This window comes from Porites lutea, chromosome 2 (genome assembly GCF_958299795.1).
Source record: "Porites lutea chromosome 2, jaPorLute2.1, whole genome shotgun sequence".
In the NCBI taxonomy this organism is placed as follows: domain Eukaryota; kingdom Metazoa; phylum Cnidaria; class Anthozoa; order Scleractinia; family Poritidae; genus Porites; species Porites lutea.
In genome coordinates this window covers 16,400,215-16,421,580 of record NC_133202.1, presented here as the reverse complement: position 1 = coordinate 16,421,580, position 21,366 = coordinate 16,400,215, and the positions used below count along the sequence as shown (strand labels likewise).

General features: G+C 37.7%; 2 protein-coding genes across 2 annotated transcripts; one reads left to right on the top strand and one right to left on the bottom strand.

Moving 5' to 3' along the window:
• The first annotated feature begins 15 nt into the window (after nucleotides 1-15).
• On the top strand, nucleotides 16-14,810 carry LOC140927878 (protein AKTIP homolog). The gene is made up of 9 exons (XM_073377576.1): nucleotides 16-157; nucleotides 543-805; nucleotides 3,950-4,014; nucleotides 4,924-5,024; nucleotides 5,542-5,630; nucleotides 6,882-6,980; nucleotides 8,617-8,721; nucleotides 9,841-9,901; nucleotides 12,436-14,810. Exons 1-9 carry the CDS (start codon nucleotides 125-127, stop codon nucleotides 12,532-12,534), a joined length of 915 nt encoding a protein of 304 aa, XP_073233677.1. The 5' UTR covers nucleotides 16-124; the 3' UTR covers nucleotides 12,535-14,810.
• Nucleotides 14,072-18,317, bottom strand: LOC140925712 (uncharacterized). The gene is made up of 2 exons (XM_073375609.1): nucleotides 17,519-18,317; nucleotides 14,072-14,141 (listed from the first exon to the last, which is right to left on the bottom strand). The coding sequence occupies exons 1-2, from the start codon at nucleotides 18,205-18,207 to the stop codon at nucleotides 14,072-14,074; spliced, it is 759 nt and encodes a 252-aa protein (XP_073231710.1). The 5' UTR covers nucleotides 18,208-18,317.
• Between the last annotated feature and the right edge of the window lie 3,049 nt (nucleotides 18,318-21,366).

Genomic DNA, 21,366 nt, shown 5'->3' with positions numbered 1-21,366 from the left:
ATTATCGAACCATCTCTTGATAATAAGTCATGATTAGACTGTGAGATGTGGAGAAGGGTGTTGAATTGATTATTCTAACATATGGGCAGTATTCCAGAGCGTTTCCTGGTTTTGTCGATGAGCAATGTTAAACGTTACTCATCAACTCAGAAAGAAGGTAGGTTTCAAAATGTCTCGATCGAAGATATAACCGTAAGAGTTTTGGAGTTAACTAGCGCTAGGCGTTTTGTTTACTCTGTGAGCCTTCTATATGCTGTCACTCTTGTAAAGATTATTTTAACAAGCGGTACAGTGAAACCCTAGAATCCAATTCGTCAGGGAAATTCATGGCATAATTGATCACAGGTGGCACAGTGTTTGTCAGTGTTTTTATGCTTTATTCGAGTTTTATACGTTCTTAAGGTTGTTAATCGCCATTCACTCTCCCGGTGAAGTTTTCTTTCCTCAGAGCAACGAATTCCTACTGCTCCATAAACACATTTATGACAAAATATTAGCGATCAGTAAGCGTAACATATTTGTTACCTTTACTCAACTCATAGCTCTTTCTGGGAGATTTAGATGAGAGTCATCAGTTTCAAGCAAGAAGTCATTCCCGTTCGGAAACTAACGGAATGCAAACACAAAGGCTAAGCGATGAAAGTTCGCCGAAAAACAAAAGAAAATCTCTTCCGACTGTTCCATCACCAGAAGAAGAAAAATCCATGAATTTATCAGTGGCGAGGCAAAGATCACCTGGACCCAATTCTTCACAGGTCAAAGCCTATGGGCCATATTTTCTCGAATACACGTTAATGGCGGAATAGTAAGTAACAATTCTTTGTTTCGTTAATCTAATTTTATCCTTTGGAAATGTGCACAGCGCGTGACGATTTATGTTTTTGCGCGCTCTTATTTTGATAAATTTCACTGAAGTATGCTTTGAAACTGAATTTGCGCAGATGTTCATTTTTGCATAATTTTACACTTTTATTTTTCTCCTGGACTCTTTCACTTTCTTTCTTAGAAATGAGAAACGAGCGATGCAAAAGTAATGCGAAATAATCTATAAAGTTTCCTTTGTTTTAAAAATTACCCTTCAGCTTTTAATAGAATCAACAGGCTGTGCTAAAAAGAATACTTTTTTATACCCACATCAGAGACAAAGCCTTCATTAAACTGGATTGGATCAACTGAGACATTATCCCTACACTTTTGTCATTAAGCGGAACACATGGGGCTGATCAGATCCAGTTCAATCCAGGCTTTGTTGATGCCTTCCACCAAATTTCTGTAAAATAAGCCTGTCTTTAATAGAGATGTCCACAATTATTGTAGACATCTCTATCAAGCCAACAAAAGTGAGGTTTCCATCAGGTCCAACTTACAATAACTACCTGCTGCTTGCTGAAGTATTTTACAAGACATAATGATTAGTCGAGCTTGCTTAGCAGCGAGACTCTAAAAATGCAAGCGTTTCTTTTTTTGTATGTGTAAGCTCACAGAGGGTGGGGTCATGGTCCCAGGCATTCCTAGCAAATACCATGGAAACCGGGGATAAGAATCGTGACATGACTGACTACATATTCAGAGTGCAATGCATGTTTTGTGAAGAAAGCTTAGAAAAGATTAATGAGAAAGATGTCAAGCTTCTCAGAACAGATCGGTCAATGAATTATATCACTTGAAAGCGTTAGTTACTTTGGAACAAGTGAAATACTTCAGTGGTCGAAAAAAGAAGAATCTTTATAAGCAAAACTTCCATGGTAAGGCTAACTGGTTGGGTGTTGTAAACTTTCATTGTATGTGAATGAGTCTTGTAAAGAGCATGCGGTTTATTTTCAGTGATGACTGAAATGATGCACCATGTTCATTAGTAGACAGGCACCACACATGTATCCAAGCATCCACGCTTTTGCATGCTTTGTCATACAAAAATTAAAATGGTCATGAATTCACTTTAGGCCGTTCAAATTTCTAACTATACCAGCTAAATATTTGACCTGGATTTTGGCATTCAAATTTTGAATGGTCCGGTGTCTAAATATTTACATGGTCATAGTGGTTCCATGTGAACACAACACTGTCTTGGTTTGTTTAAACAACTGGCCCATCAAGTTTTTGAATTAAAAGAAGCCTTTAACTGACTCTCAGGCTTTTATGAGAACCTGTTGGGTGTCCAACATAGTGAGTGTTTTTCGAGCTTTTTCTTGATAAACCTTCTATGGCATAGATGAAAACTTTATTAATGTTTGTAACAACTTCATCAAAGATGATTAAGTGTAAGAATGTCAAAAATTTTGAAATGAGTTTAGTTTAAATTACTGAAGTGGCATTCTTGTGTTTCTTACCAACTCACACCTGGAATGCCTCTTATTATTCCATCTCAATTTCAAGGCTGTGCTCTAAGGAAAATTGAAGGCAGCCCAGTGCTCTGAACCTGTAAAATCCAGGGTGGCCAGCATATGATTTGTATGAAAGATCTTTGATTTTCTAGTCACCCAAGAGCAAAAGTTGGGCGACATGGGCTACCAGGCTCTGCTAACACACAGCCCTGAATTTGTTTTTGACATTTTACCCATTTTTGTTTTACCAAAGCGAAAATATGAGGTACAGCTGAGATTTTGATTTTATTGAATGCTTACCAGCGTGCAAAGAAAGTAGTGGCTAGTGGATTTTACTAGTGGGCTAGTGAATTCTGTTCTTAACTTGCCCAATGGGCAAGTGAAGTTTTTTGAGGAATTCAAATTACCAGGGCTTCTGATATTTCGTGGAAAAAAAAGCAAAATTTCACGCGATTTACAGAGGCAAATTCGTGGAAAAATCGGCCGATTTCGCGGGATTTTTCGCGGGAAAAAAGTCAAAATTCGCAGAAAATTTTCGAAGGATTTTCAGAGGCAAATTTTTAGGAAAATTGCTCAATTTCAGGGGAAATTTCGGGGAAAAACTTCGCCAAGAAACAATCAGTAAAAAACAACCAATTTCGCTGGGGTTTTTTTTTGGCAAATTTCGCTAAAATCGATCAATTTTGCGTCGATATGACCAACGTTGGTGAACGTTTTTTTAAACAGGGATAATCATTTGCTCTTTCAACAACAGTTCACTCCAGAAATGAGCGAGTGTTAAAGCCATTAACATTATGGTTAGTGCCCAGTTTTTCGCAACGTTCCTCTAAAAACACCTGGTAGTTTTGGGACGTTGTTTACTTGTTGCAGTGACGAAGTTTCAAGCTAAATTTGGACGTTTGGGGTGAATAAAACCGGTCTAATAGCCAAGATAAGTATTAAATATGTTTTGCCGACATGTATTTGGAAATATTTCTGGCAGATTTCGCGGTATTTCGCGTTTTTTTGGGAATTTCGCGGGTCCGCGACCGCGCGAAATATCAGAAGCCCTGAATTACAAAAGAACTGTGAAATCAATTCTGCTCATCAAAAAGTTTTTGGGCTAGTTGAAATGACGTTTGGGCTAGTATATGCTAGCCTCAGCTTGCCCAAATGGCAAACTGTAAAAATGACTTTCTTTGCACCCTGCTTACACAGGGTTGTCAGAAAGTTTTGAAGTAGACGGCTGAGTTGTCAAAGTAAGCGGCCAGTCCAGGGATGTTTTATTTCAAATCCCATTCGTAAAGAAAATAATGCTAAGCAGAGTAGCTGGCTGATACTAACCAAGTAGGTGGCGATTTTCGCTGGCAGCCGGCTACTTTTGACAATCCTGCTTTAATATACAAGATTTCTCTTATAGATCTATTCATTTTCCAACCAACCCTTTTTCTGTTTTATTATAATTATTATTATTACTTCTGTATTTCCACAAATTAAATCAGAGCAACACAATTAAGATGAGTTTTGTCAGATTAAGGACACTCATGGAGCATAATTTTTTTATGTACTAGTCGTGTTTATGAATATCATGAGTTTTTTTGACATACAATTGTAATATATTATCTTTGACAACTTGATCTTTGCAGTAATCAGCTTAGAAGTCAAAGGCTACCAGGAGTTTATGTTCTTCCAGCGGCCAAGTCCCCTCTAAGTGAGTATTATGTTTTTAAGAAATTGTGCTGAAAATTTAAAGTCAAGTTAGCAAAGATATCAAAGGTTTAGTATGTTTTGAACAGGGTTGTAAAAAGTAGCCGGCTGCCAGCAAAAATCGCCACCCACTTGGCTAGTATCAGCTGGCTACTCTGCTGAGCATTTCTTTATGGATGGCATTTTTTAAATAAAATATCCCTGGACTGGCCACGTACTTTGACAACTCGGCCATCTACTTCAAAACTTTTTGACAACCCCGATTCTAGTATTAAGTAATTATCTGGGTAAGGTGGATAGCAATTTAAAAATTTAAAATAGATCAGGTAAAAAATAGCAAAAAAACTGAACAAGCTGAGTAGGTACCATAATTAAATTACATTTTATAGGGTTGTGATACAATGAAAATAAACAGGAAAATAACTTAATTTAGAATAACTTAACAGTACTGAAAAATAAATAAATTCATACTGCTACGTGAAAAATGTCTGCAATTTGATTGGCTTAGAGCAGTGGCATTTCATGTTAATTTGAAATACGTACATGTGAAAATTACAAACCTCTTGCAGGTAGTAATAGCATGATTTGTATGTGATATTATTTTGGCATAAATACTACTCGTGCTATTTCAAAGTTGTCTCAAACTTTATTCGCCTAACTGCTCGTGAAATTATATTTAACAATTTTGAAATATCACTCGTGGTATATATGCCAAATATCAACCCCTACAAATCATGCTACATGTATTACCTGTACTAATCAATTAGTTGATAAAAATAAAATAGAAGAAAAAGAAGATGAAAACTATAGCAAAACCTACAAAATTGGCAGAGCCGCCAAAGGGCCACCATAAGCGCATGACAACCGCTGACCTTATTCAGGATTTAATAGCGAATTTTTCTTCTGTTTTCAGTCTGGTATGGTGTAATTTTTATCAGGATGGGTTCCTATCAAGATGGTATTTTTAAGTTTGTTATGAAGATTCCAGAAAATTTCCCGGATGGTGACTGCCCTGTAAGTTATGTATTTAAACAATACTATTACCGGTCAAGTGAACTCCCATTGGTTCCTTTTATGTATTGATTGTTTGGAAAATGAATCCATGAGTAGTTGCCGCAACCGTATCAAATTCAAATCTGCATTTCCTACATGCATTTTTTACTACATCTTCTCAGTATTCAGTCACATTGAAAAATCGCTGCGATGGATAAAATTTTATTGCTTTGAAGAAATTTTTGTCAAAGTTTAAGAAAACAGAGCAGGCAGAAATTTAAGAACCTCTTTGCATGTGAATTCACTGCTCAACAATGCAGGGATGAACCTGAAATATTTCCCCTCGGGGGTTCGCTTGACCTGGCTTGACTGTCCTACACAGATTGATTATTTGATGGTACCATGTTGCTCTTGGCCTTACACTATGACAGACCTTTGCCAATGTTATTGTAATAATATTGTTATACAGCTTTGCCTTGATTTAAATCTAGCCTGGTTTACCTTCAATAACATCTTATTTTGATATTTTTCGTTCCAGAGTGTTATATTTAAACCCCCTGTGTTTCATCCTGTGATTAATATGGAGACAGGAGAGTTGGATGTCAAAAGAGCTTTTCCAAAATGGAGGTAAGAATTATGACTTAAAAAACAGCACCATATCAGATTATGCTTTTTATTCTTCATTTTATCTTGGACATTTCCCTTGAATTTAATCCCAAGAGTACCTATAATTAAAAAATCCATGCAAAAGCACTATTAACAAGCTTTCATTTATTCACTGAGTTTGTCACCAAACTCAAAACGAAGATTAACGTTATGTTTCTGTTCATCTTCCCATCTTTGAGAACATTATTTGAATGTATTTGTGTCTTCTGGTGAAATGCTTGATTCTTCCTACAAATAGCCTTCTGTGTGCTTCTGAACCATAAGGAGAATTTGTTATTAAATCGGGTGTCACCAAGGTCCTTATTGTGCACAAGCATGATGTAATATTGTACAGTTTGGCTCATGCAAAGAATGCTTTGTTACAGTTATGAACCTCACCATGAGACAAGAGAATATAACAATCAAACTCATTTCAATGTTGGAAACAAATTCACCCCAAAAAGTGCATAGATGGTTTTCACAGAGACGTTGTCAAATTGTAAAGTCAAAATAGCGGGGCTTTACGAATTCTTATTTACACTAGGTTGAAGATAAACAAAAAGTGAATCTTTTTACAAGTTTCCATTCCCTTAGCACATTTCATTTAAAAAATACAGCAATTTGAACTTCTGAGTTTTCACAGTGCGTGACACCAAAATAAGAATGCTCTCTGAAAAAAGTCTCTCCTCTTGATTTTCAGCAGTATAACCATTTCAAGTATAAGATAATATTTTTATACGTATGTATGCTAGTTTTCGAGTGAAAAGAAAGAGCATGATAAAAAAATATATAGAAAAAGTGAACTCCAGATGTTTTTATTGATTTCTGGTGCCCATATTGGTGCACCAAAATGGTACACCAATTGATATGGCATCTCGATACAAAGCTCTACATGTTTTGGCAAATAACTCAGAAACTGTGGGCCATGAAGACCTGACCTGTTGCGTGACAGTGAAAATGATCTATAAGCTGTGTTTCTGTGAGATAGAAAGTAACATCTCTAGTCTCAATTAAGGCCCACATTAACCTTGCAGGCATTGTGTGTCAAGGAAATTTTTGTTTTATTTCATTATTTTGAAATTCAGGCAATCCAATTTTGTGACCAACAATCAGATGAGAACACTGGAAAATGAAAACTTCTCGCAAAATATCAACTTCAGAGTCAGAAAGCCTGTTAGTCCTTAAATAAACAAATTATTCATTTATTTATTCATTTTTTTTTTTTTTTTTCAGGAGAAATATAAATCACTTGTGTCAAGTGCTACTCTATGCTCGGAGAATATTTTATAAAATTGACATGAAAAATCCCTTAAATCCTGAAGCTGCTCACTTGTAAGTTTCTATAATACGTGTATTTTTAACTACTATTAAAACTAAAATGAAATTCATTTACTTGTTACTTGCAAACTCAGAAAATCACAAACACCAGAAATGTTTACATACCCTATGTAGGAATGGTGATAGTGTGGTGACCAATCACAAGAAAGATCAGTCATGACACATGAGCAAACTTTTCAAACAAAATTTTGAATTAATTAAGGCTGGAACACACTAGGCCACACGTCAGTACAACTCATTGCGCCCACAAGTCACTCCTTTTGTGCAGGTGAGGTGAGAAAATGTGCAACAATTTGCAGCAACAAATCGCTTGATTTTTGCAACTCGTCGCAGCAACAAATTTCCATTGCACAGACAAAGATTTTCACAAACATTTTGCCAGTACACACAAAGCATTTTGTCACTGATGTGTCACCGCAACGTGTTGCTGCTAATTTTCTCCTATTGTATTCAGACCTGGCTTTATTATTGCTGTTTGTAGTTTTGTTTTTCTAGGCCTGATGAACTGTTTTAGCACAAACACATAAGTAGTTGTGGTGTTGATGGTTCTCTGAGTTTCACAGTAAATCTGAAATTCATGTCTTGGACATCTTATAACCTACATGCTTCTTGTAGAACTAGAACATATTTCCATGTGGAATTCAACTTTCCTCAAGTTACATTACACTACACTGTTTTAAATTGTGTTGTACTACATGATACTACATTGAACTGGATTGTTCAAGAGTGGATCAGCATCGCATTGCACTGCATTGCACAGAGTACTGCACTGTATTGAATTGTGTTGAATTTCATGGCAATACATTAAATTGGATTACTTTAGACTGGTTAAGCATTACATTGCACTGCATATACCCTGCGAGCAGAGGCTACATTTTTGCTGTGTGAGCTGGCGTGCGAAAAATAGCCTCTGCCGACAACCGTTCAAATCTGTCCAGAAATCTGGACGAAGAAATTAAAAAAACGTTTTTTTTCCTGTTCATGATTGGTTTAGAGCATTGCGTGAGTCTTGCGTAGCAGATCAGAGTTGTTGCAATTTTTTTATTCCCGCAAAACTCGCGCCATTTGACGACAGACCTGACGATTAATTTTGCTTACGAATCGCGTGACGTATTTCACATATGCACAATAGAAAATTGAACGGTTGTCAGCAAGGGCTACTTTGTGCACGCCAGCTCACACAGCAAATTTACCCTCTGCTCACAGGGTACACTGCATACTGCATTGTATTGATTTTGTGTTGGATTGCGTGATATTTCATTGAACTGGATTGCTTAAGAGGGGTTTACCGTAGCACCAAATTGCGTTGCAATGCATACTGTACTGTACTGTACTAAATTGTGGGTTTGCATGCATGTAATACTGCATTGAGCTGGATTGCTTTAGATTGGGTCAGCATTGCATTACATTGCAGTACATACTGAACTTTATTGAATCTTGTTGAATTGCATGACAATACACTGAACCACATGTAGATTGCTTTTAACTGGGTCAGATTGCACTGTACTTATTATGTTTGATTGCATGGCAGCACATTGGGTTAATGTATTAGATTGGGTCAGGCTGCATTGCTTTGCATAGCATTGTACTGCTATTGTAAAACTGTGTTTTTTTCTCTGTTCAATCCAAGATACGAAAATGATAGGGATGCCTTTAAACAGAAAGTAAACATTTCATTAAGGACATGTCTGAATGAGCTTCATTTACCACTAGCAGATGATCCTCATGCTATTAGGTGAGGTCAAGATGCTTTTTAAAAATCCTTAATGTGTATGAACTATGCCAGCTTGCATAGCTGGCAGTTTGTGTGTGTGTGTGTGTTTGTTTTCTACTAACTATGGTTTCATAAAGTAAGAGATACTGGTGGTGTGGTCTACCTTTCACGCATCAAACATCTTTTATATCATGTGTTCTATGGGTGGGTTACAGTAAGCTCATAATGAACTGATAGCGGCTGCCAGTTATGCCCTTACTGTTAACATGCTAATAATATGTAGAGTGCCCATCTTGTTGTCCTCTAATCCACGACATTACATTACATTACCACAAAACTTTTTTGGCACTGAATTTCCTCGTTTCTGCTCTGGATGTCCTTTGTTTATACAGTACATTTTCTGAAAATTGAAATTGTCAAGTGGAATGTGTTTTTGATTATTTACAACCAACCATATGACTTTTCTCAACATACAATATTAGCCTACAAAATGAAAAAGCACTTGTAAAGCATAAATTTCACTTGCCCATTCCCTCCTATTCTTTGAAAAACTTTGCTCATGCTTAGTTGTTTATTCCAATTTTTACTTAAATCATCGGATACAAGTCACTTTTCCACAGGTCAGAGTGCAGGTCACCTTGATACAGATAAATGAACAACAAAGTGTCTCCTAGCCCTAATTTCTTAACAAAATTCTGTATTCAGCGTGCAAAGAAAGTCTTGTCTGATAGCCCGGGGCTAGTGGATTTTGCTATCGGGCTAGTGATTTTTGTTCTTAATTTGCCAGACAGGCAAGTGCTGTTTTTTAGGGAAATTCAGATTACAGAAGGATTGTAATCAATCGTGCTTATCAAAAAGGCTTTAGAGGCTAGTTTAAATTACTTGTGGGCTAGTACATGCTTGTAGCTACAGCTTGCCAGAATGGCAGGCTGTAAAACTGACTTTCTTTGCACCCTGCTATTAGATCGAGGGGAGACTGTGTGGTTTGGTAATTTATCGATGGAGCAGTGATCTGTACTCTTGACCTGTAGAATGTGACCTGTACTTTAGACCCAGCCCTGACTTCCTTAATTGTTGTTATTATTTTTTAACTTGTCATAACCGTCTCTTTTACCATGGTTTTTTTCTTTTTTTTTTCAGATTTGTTGAACTTAGCCCAGATCAACATGATGAATATAAAACCCAAATGATCAATAATCAGGTAAAGTGGATGACTTAATTTGCTCCAGGGAGTACTGAAAATGATAGGAAAGCAAAGTTGCAGCTTGCTTTATAGAGAAGACAAGTGATGACATCACCGAAACTAAATTTGTGAAATGATTGGATTGGTTGGCATATATATCCAAAAATGAACCTGTTAGTGCAAATTGGTGGCCGGGGGAGATATTATTCACATAACCACCATTATGCTTAGATGACTCCATAATTATTATAAATCCTTCTAAAATGGGTATCGATCGTTAACATCACGATCCAAACCAATATTAGAAGGATTTGTGTGGAAGTATCAGCCACCAATTTGCACTAACAGGCTGATTTTTGGTAAGAGGGGTTTTTTCATCATGTTCTCTCTGGATAGGCTAGCCATTCCCATAATTTCACAAATTTGAATTTGGGGACGTGACTTCTCTCTTCTCTATAAAACTTAGGCTTCATTAAATATGACATCAGTTTTGGCAGAAAGCTGAATCCAGATTTGAGCCCAGTATCGAGTATACATATCACTTAATGTCTATTTGAAGCGAAAATTATTTGTGATGTGTTGAGTGGAATTAAATTGCCGATTTTATGAGCGCTCAAGGTTAACCGTTGTTTTGCCCGGAAAGTGGTTTTCGGATCGCTCGGCCAAAATCCCTCGTGATTTTGAACTGATTGTTTGCATATCGAGAATTACTCAAAACAAGTATGGCGAAGAGTGAAAATGAGAAGCGTCGGAGAGGACGATATTGTTTGAATTGTAGATACATCATGTAAATTACAGTTGAGTTATATTTTGGAATTTTTTACTTCAGTCAGATGTCATAAGTAGTTGGAATATACATGTCCGAAACTATGCGGTAGTCATGACATATTCAGAGTCAGTGTTCTTATGATCGCCGTTGTCAAAACCTGGATCGGATCGGACCGGATCGGAACAGATCAACACCTATAATCCTATCCCTTTAAACCTTTTGCCGTTTGAAAGGTGATTTCCAACACCTGATCCAATCCGGTCCGATCCAGGTTTTGGCCACGCCTTCTTATGACATGACTCCTGGGTTCAAACCAGGGCGGAAAGAGCCGCTCGTTCGAGTCCTATTCCGCAGCACACATCACTTGAACAGCGGAGGCTCGTTACATCGCTCAACCTTTATCCGCCCTTGTTCAAACCATTTACGGTTCAGTCAGGCACGTTACAGCTGACTTTAATAATTTTCTCCATCTCGGTGCCTTTGTTTTATTTTATAGAATGAATGAATTATAGAGTGAATTATATGAAAGTAAACGTGATCTTCGAAGATGAACAACCTAAGTGGTTGAAAAAGAACCTGTAAGAATTCAGGCTTGACCGGAAATCAAGCCAACTGTAGAGCAAGTCATTGTACGTTCGTAATATACTTGATGGTAACGAACTTACAATGACTTGCTCTCCAGTTGGCTTGATTAGCTCAATGGATAGAGCGTTGCGTCCGGCCATCGCAAAGGTCATGGTTCGATTTCCAATCAAGCCTGAATTTTTTCAGGTCCTCTTTCAACCGTTTAGGTTGTTCATTCTGCCGCGAGGATCATGTTCACTTTCGTTTCTTCATCCGCAGCTCAAAAATTGATCCATTTCATATATTTCAATTCAGAATCAATTATATTAAAAAATTATTAGATTCGGCTTTTGTGATATTCGGAATAATCTGGGTCAAGGTAAGTGTTATAAGTCAAAGCCGATACTAAGACCTTGATTATTACGATTTTGCCTCCACTGCACAACCGAACACACAAAACAACACTTGAAGGCATGGGCGCGTTGGTCAGCCAGGCCCATGAAACACTTTGTTAACTCACGTGAAAAACTCCACTGTTACAGTAATTCTAAGAACACGCCACAGCCGGACTCGTAAAACCGAAAAACCCAACTATTGGAAAAATAGGGACCGTGTAACCCCAAACTATGCTATGGCGTCGCCTTTGGGGTTAAAAGGCAAAACTAATAAAATAAAGTCTAATAACATGAATACGAGCAGAAAACGAGGTGCTACATAAAACAGCTAAGGAACATAGGGACCAGTACAGATGGTAACGAAATTAAGGCTAACAGAATAAGCGAAAACTAAACTTTACAAAGCAAGTTGACGCTGCGAGGCCGACCGTAGAATGACACGCATAACTAAACGGTCGCTAAATCAAACCCCCTAACCGCGATCCCTCGCGCGCTACACTTGAACCCAGCTCTCCGTTCCGTGCAAGCAAAATAGTAATTTATGTCAATTCTAATTTACACAAATTACATGATATCACAAAAGCCGAATAATTAAACATGACGAAAATAATGGCAAACGCACCGTCGCACGGAACACAGTTTGACATCGCTCTTGTTAATCATGCATTGCGCTCACATCCTACAGATTAGTCATTTGTCTGCCAGCAGATAGCTACCTAATCTGTAGATTGCGCTGATTCCCAAAATTATCTGTAGGCTCTTAGCCATTAAGAAGACTGATAGAGAGTACAATGTATGATGATTTTTTCATTATTATTTCACAGAGTAAACCAGAGAGTCTTCCAACTGCTAATGCACATAAATCAGGATTATCATGGATGAAGAAAGGATCCAATCAGATTTTTAGCAAACAAGAAAGCTAGCCCGTCTTATTTTACATGCATGAGTCACGTGATCCATTCTGTCAAGTAAAGTGAAAGAGTATTTCAGAACTTTTTAAAACCTTTGTAAATTAAGAAATAATCGTTGCGAAAACATCCTGTAAGTTTGACGTCGATCAAACGAGAAAAATTCGCAGAAATCAAGAAACGTTTGCAAAGTTAAGGCCAATTATTTCATTGCTGGTACAGTTCAAAATTTGATGCTTGGCCAGTACCCCGTTAGCCTGTTCTGGGCGTTCAGTTTGTGGGGACGGTGAAAGAGAAGTGAACAGGAAAAACAGCGAGGGGGTGGGGTAGGTGGTGAGAGCGAGTTCTCTCCCTCCCCTCCCCCCGCTCTCCCCATCTACCTCTCTTCCTCCTTATTTTTTCCCGCTCTCTGACTTCGCATCACACTCTACTATCTAAACCCCTGGATCAAGCTAGTATCCCGTTGATTTACTTAAATTTTCTGGATTTTGTTTGAGAACGTGACATGAGTCACATTCAAGACAGGCAATTTTACAGAAAAGTGTTTTCCCTGGTGAATAACATCTTTCAACTTTCCTTCATTTTGAATAGGACCCTTCATGTACTTGAATGTACTTCATGTTCATGCGTCAAATTAAATTTCCTTATGTGCGGAGCATTTAATATACGTGACTATATTCGTTTAATTGAGATAGCGAAAATACCTTGACTTTTACCAAATATTTTGTATTTTCTGGTTCATGTTTCTCTTCCCTGTAAACGAAATTCCCCGAACGAGGCGTCTGATCGCGATTACCTTACAGGCAAACTGGCGAGGGAGGGGTAAGGTGAGGAGTAGGTGTAGGCGATGCGTCCCGTTCCTACCCTCCTAAACACTTTCTCGTTCATCCTCAAGCGAGCTTGCTTGCAGGCCTTTGCAAACAAGAGAATACTTTATAGGCTGTTGGCATGCAAAAAGTTTTTGAATTTTTTAGGCCTTGTATACTATAGTCACTTGGTTGACTCTTGTAGAACCACTATTTCTATCAGACTGAGTGATTGCTGTATTGAGATGCTGTCTGGAGTGACAATAACTGTGATTACCTTCAACTTTGAATAAGCTAAAGTGATCTCAATACAGTTAAGGACTCCATTGAAACTCTCAGAATTCAAGTCAAGCTCGAGTAAATAACTAGTGTTGATGATTTAGTTCCCTTTTGAAGGGCATTGAAAAAATGTACGGTACAATTCAACAACAAACAACAACATCTTTATTAATCGCAAGAGTTAGTACATCCACATACACACGTGCCTACATTTAGCGAATGGTAGTCGAGGCAGGCAAGAATCTGCAAGACTTCAATTACATATTTATTTTAAAGTGAATTTCATTTATAGTCAAGTCGAATAAAGGAAAGTTTGTTTACTCATGAGCTTGACACATTCAACTAATCAGAATAGCGTAACCTTGCTTTCTCGGTTTGCCCTCATTAAACCTTTTCTTTGATTATACCGTTGATTTGGTGCGTGCTTTCCTCTGGTCTCTTACTCAACTGTTTAGTTGTATTTCTTGTCACGCAACGCTGCTTCCCAAAGAGGAGAGGAGCGTTGCGTGTCGAGACGTAAGAAACTGCATGCTCGAGCTCGATATTTCGTTTAGAATTCAAGTGACTTTTTTTTCTCTAAAGCATTGTCAACAGCTTGGTTTTTCTAGCCAAAAAAATGTCGCAAAATCGCGGTCAAATTCCCGTAATTTTTCTGCAAACTAAAATGCCCTCTTAGAATTCCACTTTATTTAATTCTGAAGGAAAAAAGAAACTGGAGATTTATTGAGATTTCAATTAAGAGTGAAAAGAATTGTAAAAAATGAATTTTGTGTGCCTTACTTAAAGTATTCCCTCCTCTTTCCCATAATTGTTTTTAGTACCCCTCGTTGTTCGATGACTCTAAGTTGTACTGATATTGTTTACTGATTTAATATAAATTAATTGTAAAATATTTTTAGTAATGATCGAATAAGGAATATAGCAAATTGTACAAAAATGTCAATAAAATATTAGTAAGCGTAACCCATTAAGCTCTGTTTGTAATTCATGGCAATTTCTAATTTGTCAATAGCTGATAACGTACTTTAAAAATTTCTGACCCGTGATCAGGTGGTCCTCATTCTCTTTTGTTTGGGAGACGGAAAAAAAAAAACTGCCTGATGGCAGGTTGAAAATTTTCACGCGTAAATAATCAAGTAATTTCAAGCGAAACACTGTATCTTGAGATTAAGGCATAATGCCAGTATTAAAGTTATTTTAAGCATGTTTAGTGCTGAAAACTGTATTCCTATTTTTTTTTTTCCAGCCAACGTCTGCCAGAAAATACATAGTTGATAAATGGGTGGATATCTTAGGAATTGAATACCTCAGGCGACCAAAAAAGACTCTCGCCTAGTGCATTTTGGCCTAGTTGAAGGCGTAATTACCTCATTATACCCGGTTTCATGGGCATTTACGTGTTATTTATTTTATTTCATTTTATTTTCAAAAGTAGTTTAGTATGTTGATATAACGAAAATCAGGAGCTCCGGCGAGAATATATACACACAAGGAAAAAAAAGTACAAAAAGAGGTAAAAACTGTCAAAAATGATTACACAAAATACCCAATAAGATCGGACGAGATAATAAGGATGTTAACTAAAAGATAATTGATCTATATCCATGCGGCGAATAGGAACTTCTTCTTGGCCTGAGCGTGGAATAAACTTTTGAACCGTTGAACACTCGTAGCATGCTTAATCTGAGAATGATAAGACTATTGGATGCCCTAACAGTCTTGGGTAAGTACGACTTAGTAAGGCAATCCAGGTTATAGAAGTAAAGAAGACGGAAATTTGCAGCGTCATCACTTTCGATTAGCGTATCAAGGTATTGGAGGTACCCAAAAACGATCAAAATTTGCAGTGACAAGACCAATCTTGAATTTAAACTAAGTATTGCCAAAAGCTGTGCAGGAATGTTTAATATTCAGAAGAAGTCGGAGAAAAAATAAGCAAGTGTCATGTTAGTCTAGCCTAATCAGGATCATTGTACCTCCTGCAATGCTTAATACCGTGGTTTCATGGGTGAGTATGAAAACCATAATAGTCGATTTTACGAGCTTAATCTGTCAGACCCTGCTATTGCACCTATTGCGCTTTGCACCATTACTGAAAATAGGTTTTGTCACCATAGATACCCCGCGTGACTCAGACAAACTTTACATTCATCTTCAGTCTCAAACAAAAACAACAACTTTATTGACTTTATCTTCGAGATTAAGATTTCAGTTCCAAAACAATAACAAATGAAAAAACTAAAATAAAAGTTAAGTAAGAAAGAAAGGATCAATTGAATATTATCATAAAAGAAAAAATTACTTGGCCATGTACGGCTTCAACGCTACTCGTATGGTAAGAAAGTTTAATTAGAGTTTGGATTTATAACAATTTAGAATATTTTCACTAAGATTTACGATGTTTTGATCGCACATAGTAGCCTGCGAAAACATCCGTTTTTCCTCGCTCTTCGCCGATCGGGACGTTTCGCGAGGAGGAACAATATAGGTTCCTCCGCGCGAAACGTCCCCATCGGCGAAGAGCGAGGAAAAACGGATGTTTTCGCAGGCTACGCACATAGACATGATATGTAAAAATAGTGCCTTTCAAGACATATTCGTAAAATTACTTGTTATCGAGTATAGACTCTATTTCAACAAATAGTGGAATTCATCACCAATTTCGGATCTATTACAAAGGGGGCAAAGCCTCTCAACTCCCCAAAGGCTTTGTATGGGTAACATGGGTTTCTGATATGAAAATTATTCATAAAATTCGCAGTGAGCGTTTTTTAAGTGTTTTTTCACCTTTATTCCAATATGCTAGAAATACGTGTATCGCAGAAACTCACGAAGCTCGTGGGGGGTGGGGAATCAGAAAATAAAGGGACTTGAGACTTGAAGGCTACTGAAATCGGGTCCCTGGCTTTGCTTTAGTCCGGATAGCACTCTATGCACTGAAACATGACATGGCTGTGTAATACTCCAAACCGGAATTTCTAAAGAGGAAATCGAATTTCTATGTGCTTCTCGCAAGCCAGTGACAGAATATCTAAAAATATAAAGCTGAAAAGCACGCCAACGTTAGTACAAACCGGAAATTTATAACTTTGTTCTGTTGTTGTGCGGCTAGGTAGATCATACGAATCCGGGACGAATACGGTAATTTATATCCTGTAGTACCAAGTAGCGCAACATAACCTCGAGAAAAAAATTGAGCAACCTTTCCCTATAAATTTAACCTAATGCACCGTTTCATGAACAGATTTGAACCCCTCTCTCCACACATACTAACATAATTTTACCCAAAGTCTTTTAACGCCGCATGAGAAATAAAATCACTCATCTGTATAGTTTTTTCCATGTTAAACGTTGACTTGATTATTTTCAGAATATATATTATTGAAACCAAGCTGGATTTTGTTTCTTTTAACGATCTAAATCTTCAAAGATGACGGAAATTTGTTGGCGAACGTGACTTTCCCATACAAAACTCTGATACTGATCAGGTTTAATGCCTGAGGCACAGCAGGGACCAGAAATTTCTGACGTCGTTAGTACAAAGCGCTTTTGTCTAGAGATTCGTTTAATTTCGTTTCATTGTCAAAAATCACTGAGATAACGGCAATGTTGCCGACTAACGGACGAACCATTAGAAAACGTATCGGGGGGGGGGGGGGGGGGCGGGCGAAGTGCAAAAAAAATATATTCGCGCAAGGGAAAATTAAATGAAAAAAATTCATGCACGCCAATTAATCCTAAAAGATATTCATGCTATGGCCTAAAAAAATTCATACAAGGAATTTGATAACGAAAAAAAATTCCTGCGGCTCGAAAATTCCCCCCCTCCCCCCCATAACTTTTCTAATGGTCCGTCCCTAAGAGCAGAACACTGATAACTCTTCATGCATGACGTAAGTCCCTTAAACTGAGTTCAATCATAAAACAGAGGTTGTATTTGCTCATAACGCACAGTGATGGACTTAGCACTAAGTCTTTTAATTACCGCCGGCGAAAATCCTCCCAGTTCCAGAGTAGGTCCTAACTCTTCTAAACTGCGCTTCAACCGCAAAGTTTTCATATCCATATCGGCCAGCTTGTAAATTGCTTCGTAAAGGCCCTTGCCGGTCAAAGAGCACGCTCTTTGGAAAGCGCAAGGGTTTGCTGTGTAATGTGCTAGCGACAACTTCTCGGCAAGCTGCTTTATACTGAGGGCTTCAGGAAGGTCTTGTTTGTTGGCGAGAATCAGCACAGGAATCCCCTCTATTTTGGGATGTTCAAGAATGCTAATAAGATACTGACTTACTTCCTTGATCCTTGACGTGTCAGCACTATCCACAACGAAAAGCAGCACCTGAGGCTCCCGAACAAAGCGCATCCATTCCTGTCTGTATCTTTCGTCGCCTGAAAAATCCCAAATCGAAATGCTGAGTCCATCTAGTCCTTTGCTCAAATTAGTGCCAGCTGAAAATGATGGAGTAATCGTTGGCGCAGGGATTTCATCAGAATTTCCATCCAGGTAGTTTAAAATCGTGGTTTTTCCTGATCCATTTAACCCCAGCATAAGGATTTCAAGACAGTAATCTTCTTCTTTTTTATCACACCGCGAACATGCTTTCCCCATATTTAGAAATCAAAAGGTTTTCTCGACGAGTCGTACTGAAATAACTGATGAGACAATTTTCGACCGCGTCTCTCGTACACCCTCTATTTTTCGTTATGATCACTTAGCACGTTGTGATATTTATTTAGCTAAATTGTAAAATTCCAAAATTAGGTACTATTACGGGCTAATATCGGAAAAGGCTCAATAACCAGAGGAAATTTTGCGGTTCAAATTTTCACGACCTTATAATTATTTGGAGCAAAATTTGCGTCAGCAGTTCTTCAGTGGGGCAGATTATAATATTGGGACACAGATTGGGACACTGATTGACTGAGACATAAACTAGAAACTGAAGTACTTGTTTCACATCCCCGGAAGACTGTTCGTGTCACGGGCTGAGAAGAGGCAAAAAGAAAGCTCGCGGGGAATGATGGAAAGGACAGAAGCTCCCGCTTTTTCCCACTTCCCATCGTCCTCCACGCGCACACTCCCTAAGTATTTTGTTTTTTGAATACACAGTCGGAGCCTTTGAGAAGAGAAGTGTTTGGTTCCGCTAAGAATTTTTCCCAAACTTACCCCTGTGATCAAATTCTTTTCTCTATCCTTTTGCCGTCTATGTAAGACCATAAACCCCATACAAGAATTTCTTTTTGAGTCAACTCTGTTTGCCCATAAGCCATGTCCACTGGCTGAGCTATCTAACCTGAATTGAAGCAGTAGCGGAAAAAAAACCAGTCAAGAGCGGTTTTGAGATCTTCAAGCGTTGCTCGAGGATTTGGCCCTTGTTAAGTTTTTGTTCAGTATTATTGAGAATAATGACGTTCGCTTCTCCTTTGAGAGCAAGAAAAGAAAATACGTACCGACAAAGGATCGACGTTCTCGTTTTTAGAATTATATGTTACTCTAGTATATTGAATTTTGGGCTGCCCCTGACTAAGATACACGCAGATATTGTTAGAAAATACTAACTAAATCAAATGGTTATCGATTAAAATTAATTTTTAAAAAAACAAGTTCCGTGCTCGGTACAATGTTGTTTTGAAGGTCGGGTTCATAAAATTAGAGAGTGTTGTGGTTTCTTTTGTTCTTGAGATCGAGCCTGAATATCTGCATGGAGACAGGGTCTTTATATCATCCATGATATCTGGAAGTGTGTGTGAGTGGGTGGTTTTTTTTTTTTAACTTATCTAGGCGTTAGGTAAGTCGCCCTCTTTTACTAAGAACAACGGCGTTGCACCAGGATTTGGTCCTTGTAAAGTTATCGTTCAGTATTATTGAGAATAATGACAAACGCTTTGTCTGTAAATTTCTCGCCCTACTTAGCTTGGAGCTGGAAATTTCCTCAGAACGTTCACTTCTCCTTTGAGAGCAAGAAAAGAAAAGTCCAACAAACCAATGTGCTCGTTTTTAGAATCATGTGTTACTGTAGCGAATTGAATTTTGGGCTGCCCCTGACTAAGACACACGCAGATGTTGTTAGAAAATACTAACTAAATCTTTTGATTATCGATAAAAACTAATTTTAAAAAGACAAGTCTCGTGCTCGGTAGAATGTTTTGAAGGTCGGGTTCACAAAAGTAGAGAGTTCTGTGGCTTCTTTTGTTCTATTCGGTATTCTGTCAAGGGATCGAACCGGGATATCTAGGAGTTTATTTTTTTTCTTAACTTATTTAGGTGTTAGGTAAGTCGCTCTCTTTTACTAAGAACAACTGAAACTGTCTTGTAAGGACAGTATTTACTAAACATGCAAACAGTACATGTAAGGTCGTTATAGAAGTTTTTTTTCAGAGTTGTTGAGGGTCCTAAACTTAGCGCGTTACGTCACCCATTGACGTAGGTTTGCTAACCTCAGACTTGAATACTGGTACCAGAAACCAAAGGTTAAAAGTACCTTACAAAAACAGATTTTACATATACATGCATGAAAAGTTGTTTGCGCCGCTAACATTCGAAAAGGCTTTGGCTTGTTAACGTGCCCGATGTTAGCGGGGCAAACGACTTTGAACACGCTAAAAATCATGGTGGAGCAGGGTGCAAAGAAAGTCAGGTTTATAACTTGCCATTCGGGCAATCTGCAGCTAACATGTACTAGCCCGAAAGTCATTTCAACTAACCGAAAAATATTTGATGAGCAGGATTGATTACAGTTCTTCTGTAATATGAGTTCCCCCCCCCCCCCCCCAAAAAAAAAAAAAAATCACTTGCCCATCGGGCAAGTTAAGAACAGCTGACAGCAAAATCCACTAGCCTCAGGCTATCGGAAACCTTTTTCTTTCCGGTTTAATTGATATAAAACTTTTGATATAGTGAGAGTGCACTAAATCATCTCATCCCTATCTTTGTTAGGGAGAATATAGCTATTTTTGTTGATTTGTAATATGTTTTTCCAGATTAAGCGTAAGGCGTTTTCAACTTAGTTAGTAAGGGATTTGGTAATTGTAGGTTATTTTAATTCAGTTCGGTTAATCTAAGTTTCATTGCGACACTTGATTTTGGTTATCGCTTTTTAATCCTTTTGTTGTAAGCGTATAGTTGTGTAAATTGTGCGGGTGATCGTTTATAGCTGCCAAAAGGGCTCGTGCCATTTTTATTATCTTTTGTTTTATTTGCTTTGTGTTCGTTAGGTTATACATAGAAAAGCCAACAGTGTTCCTTAACAAACAAAACTAATTGCTCGTTCTCTTTTCAATTATATACATTTTACGTCAATGTTGACTCTTGAAAGAATACTTAATTTCTTAATAATGGTTTATTTGTCTTTAGTCTATTTTTCGTGATTTTACTACCGGACGACATTTATTCATAGAAAAACGCCTTTCGTGCAGGTGCATCTCGTTTTAATTGCAACTTGGTTATATTTATTTGCGAAAGTATATTTCATTAAGTTGTTAGTTAAAGAGAGGTAATAACCGAATTTTGAATTTGAAAGGTTTTGCTGTCTTGTAATTTTAAAAATAGATCGGTTTTTGTTTAAGGTGAAAACTTTCAATTAGAGCGGTTTTCACTTGACTGTCGTAAAACCAAAACCAAAGTAAATACACTAGCCAACCAAAGGGCGTAGTAAAACCAAAACCAAAACCAAAACCAATTACTTTCGACAGTCAAGTGAAAACCGCTCTAGTCTGCGCTTTTCCTGTTTAAACAGCCGATAGCTGAACTTGAAATTTAATTCATATT

Excerpts from the sequence above, each read along its gene's own strand:
- LOC140927878 (XM_073377576.1), top strand. The coding sequence starts at position 125 with ATGTTAAACGTTACTCATCAACTCAGAAAGAAG. Across the intron at positions 806-3,949 it reads TACACGTTAATGGCGGAATA|TAATCAGCTTAGAAGTCAAA; the intron begins GTAAGTAACAAT and ends TGATCTTTGCAG. Across the intron at positions 8,722-9,840 it reads GATGATCCTCATGCTATTAG|ATTTGTTGAACTTAGCCCAG; the intron begins GTGAGGTCAAGA and ends TTTTTTTTTCAG.
- LOC140925712 (XM_073375609.1), bottom strand. The coding sequence starts at position 18,207 with ATGGGGAAAGCATGTTCGCGGTGTGATAAAAAAGAAGAAGATTACTGT. Across the intron at positions 14,142-17,518 it reads CAACCTCTGTTTTATGATTG|CTCGAGCATGCAGTTTCTTA; the intron begins AACTCAGTTTAA and ends CGAAATATCGAG.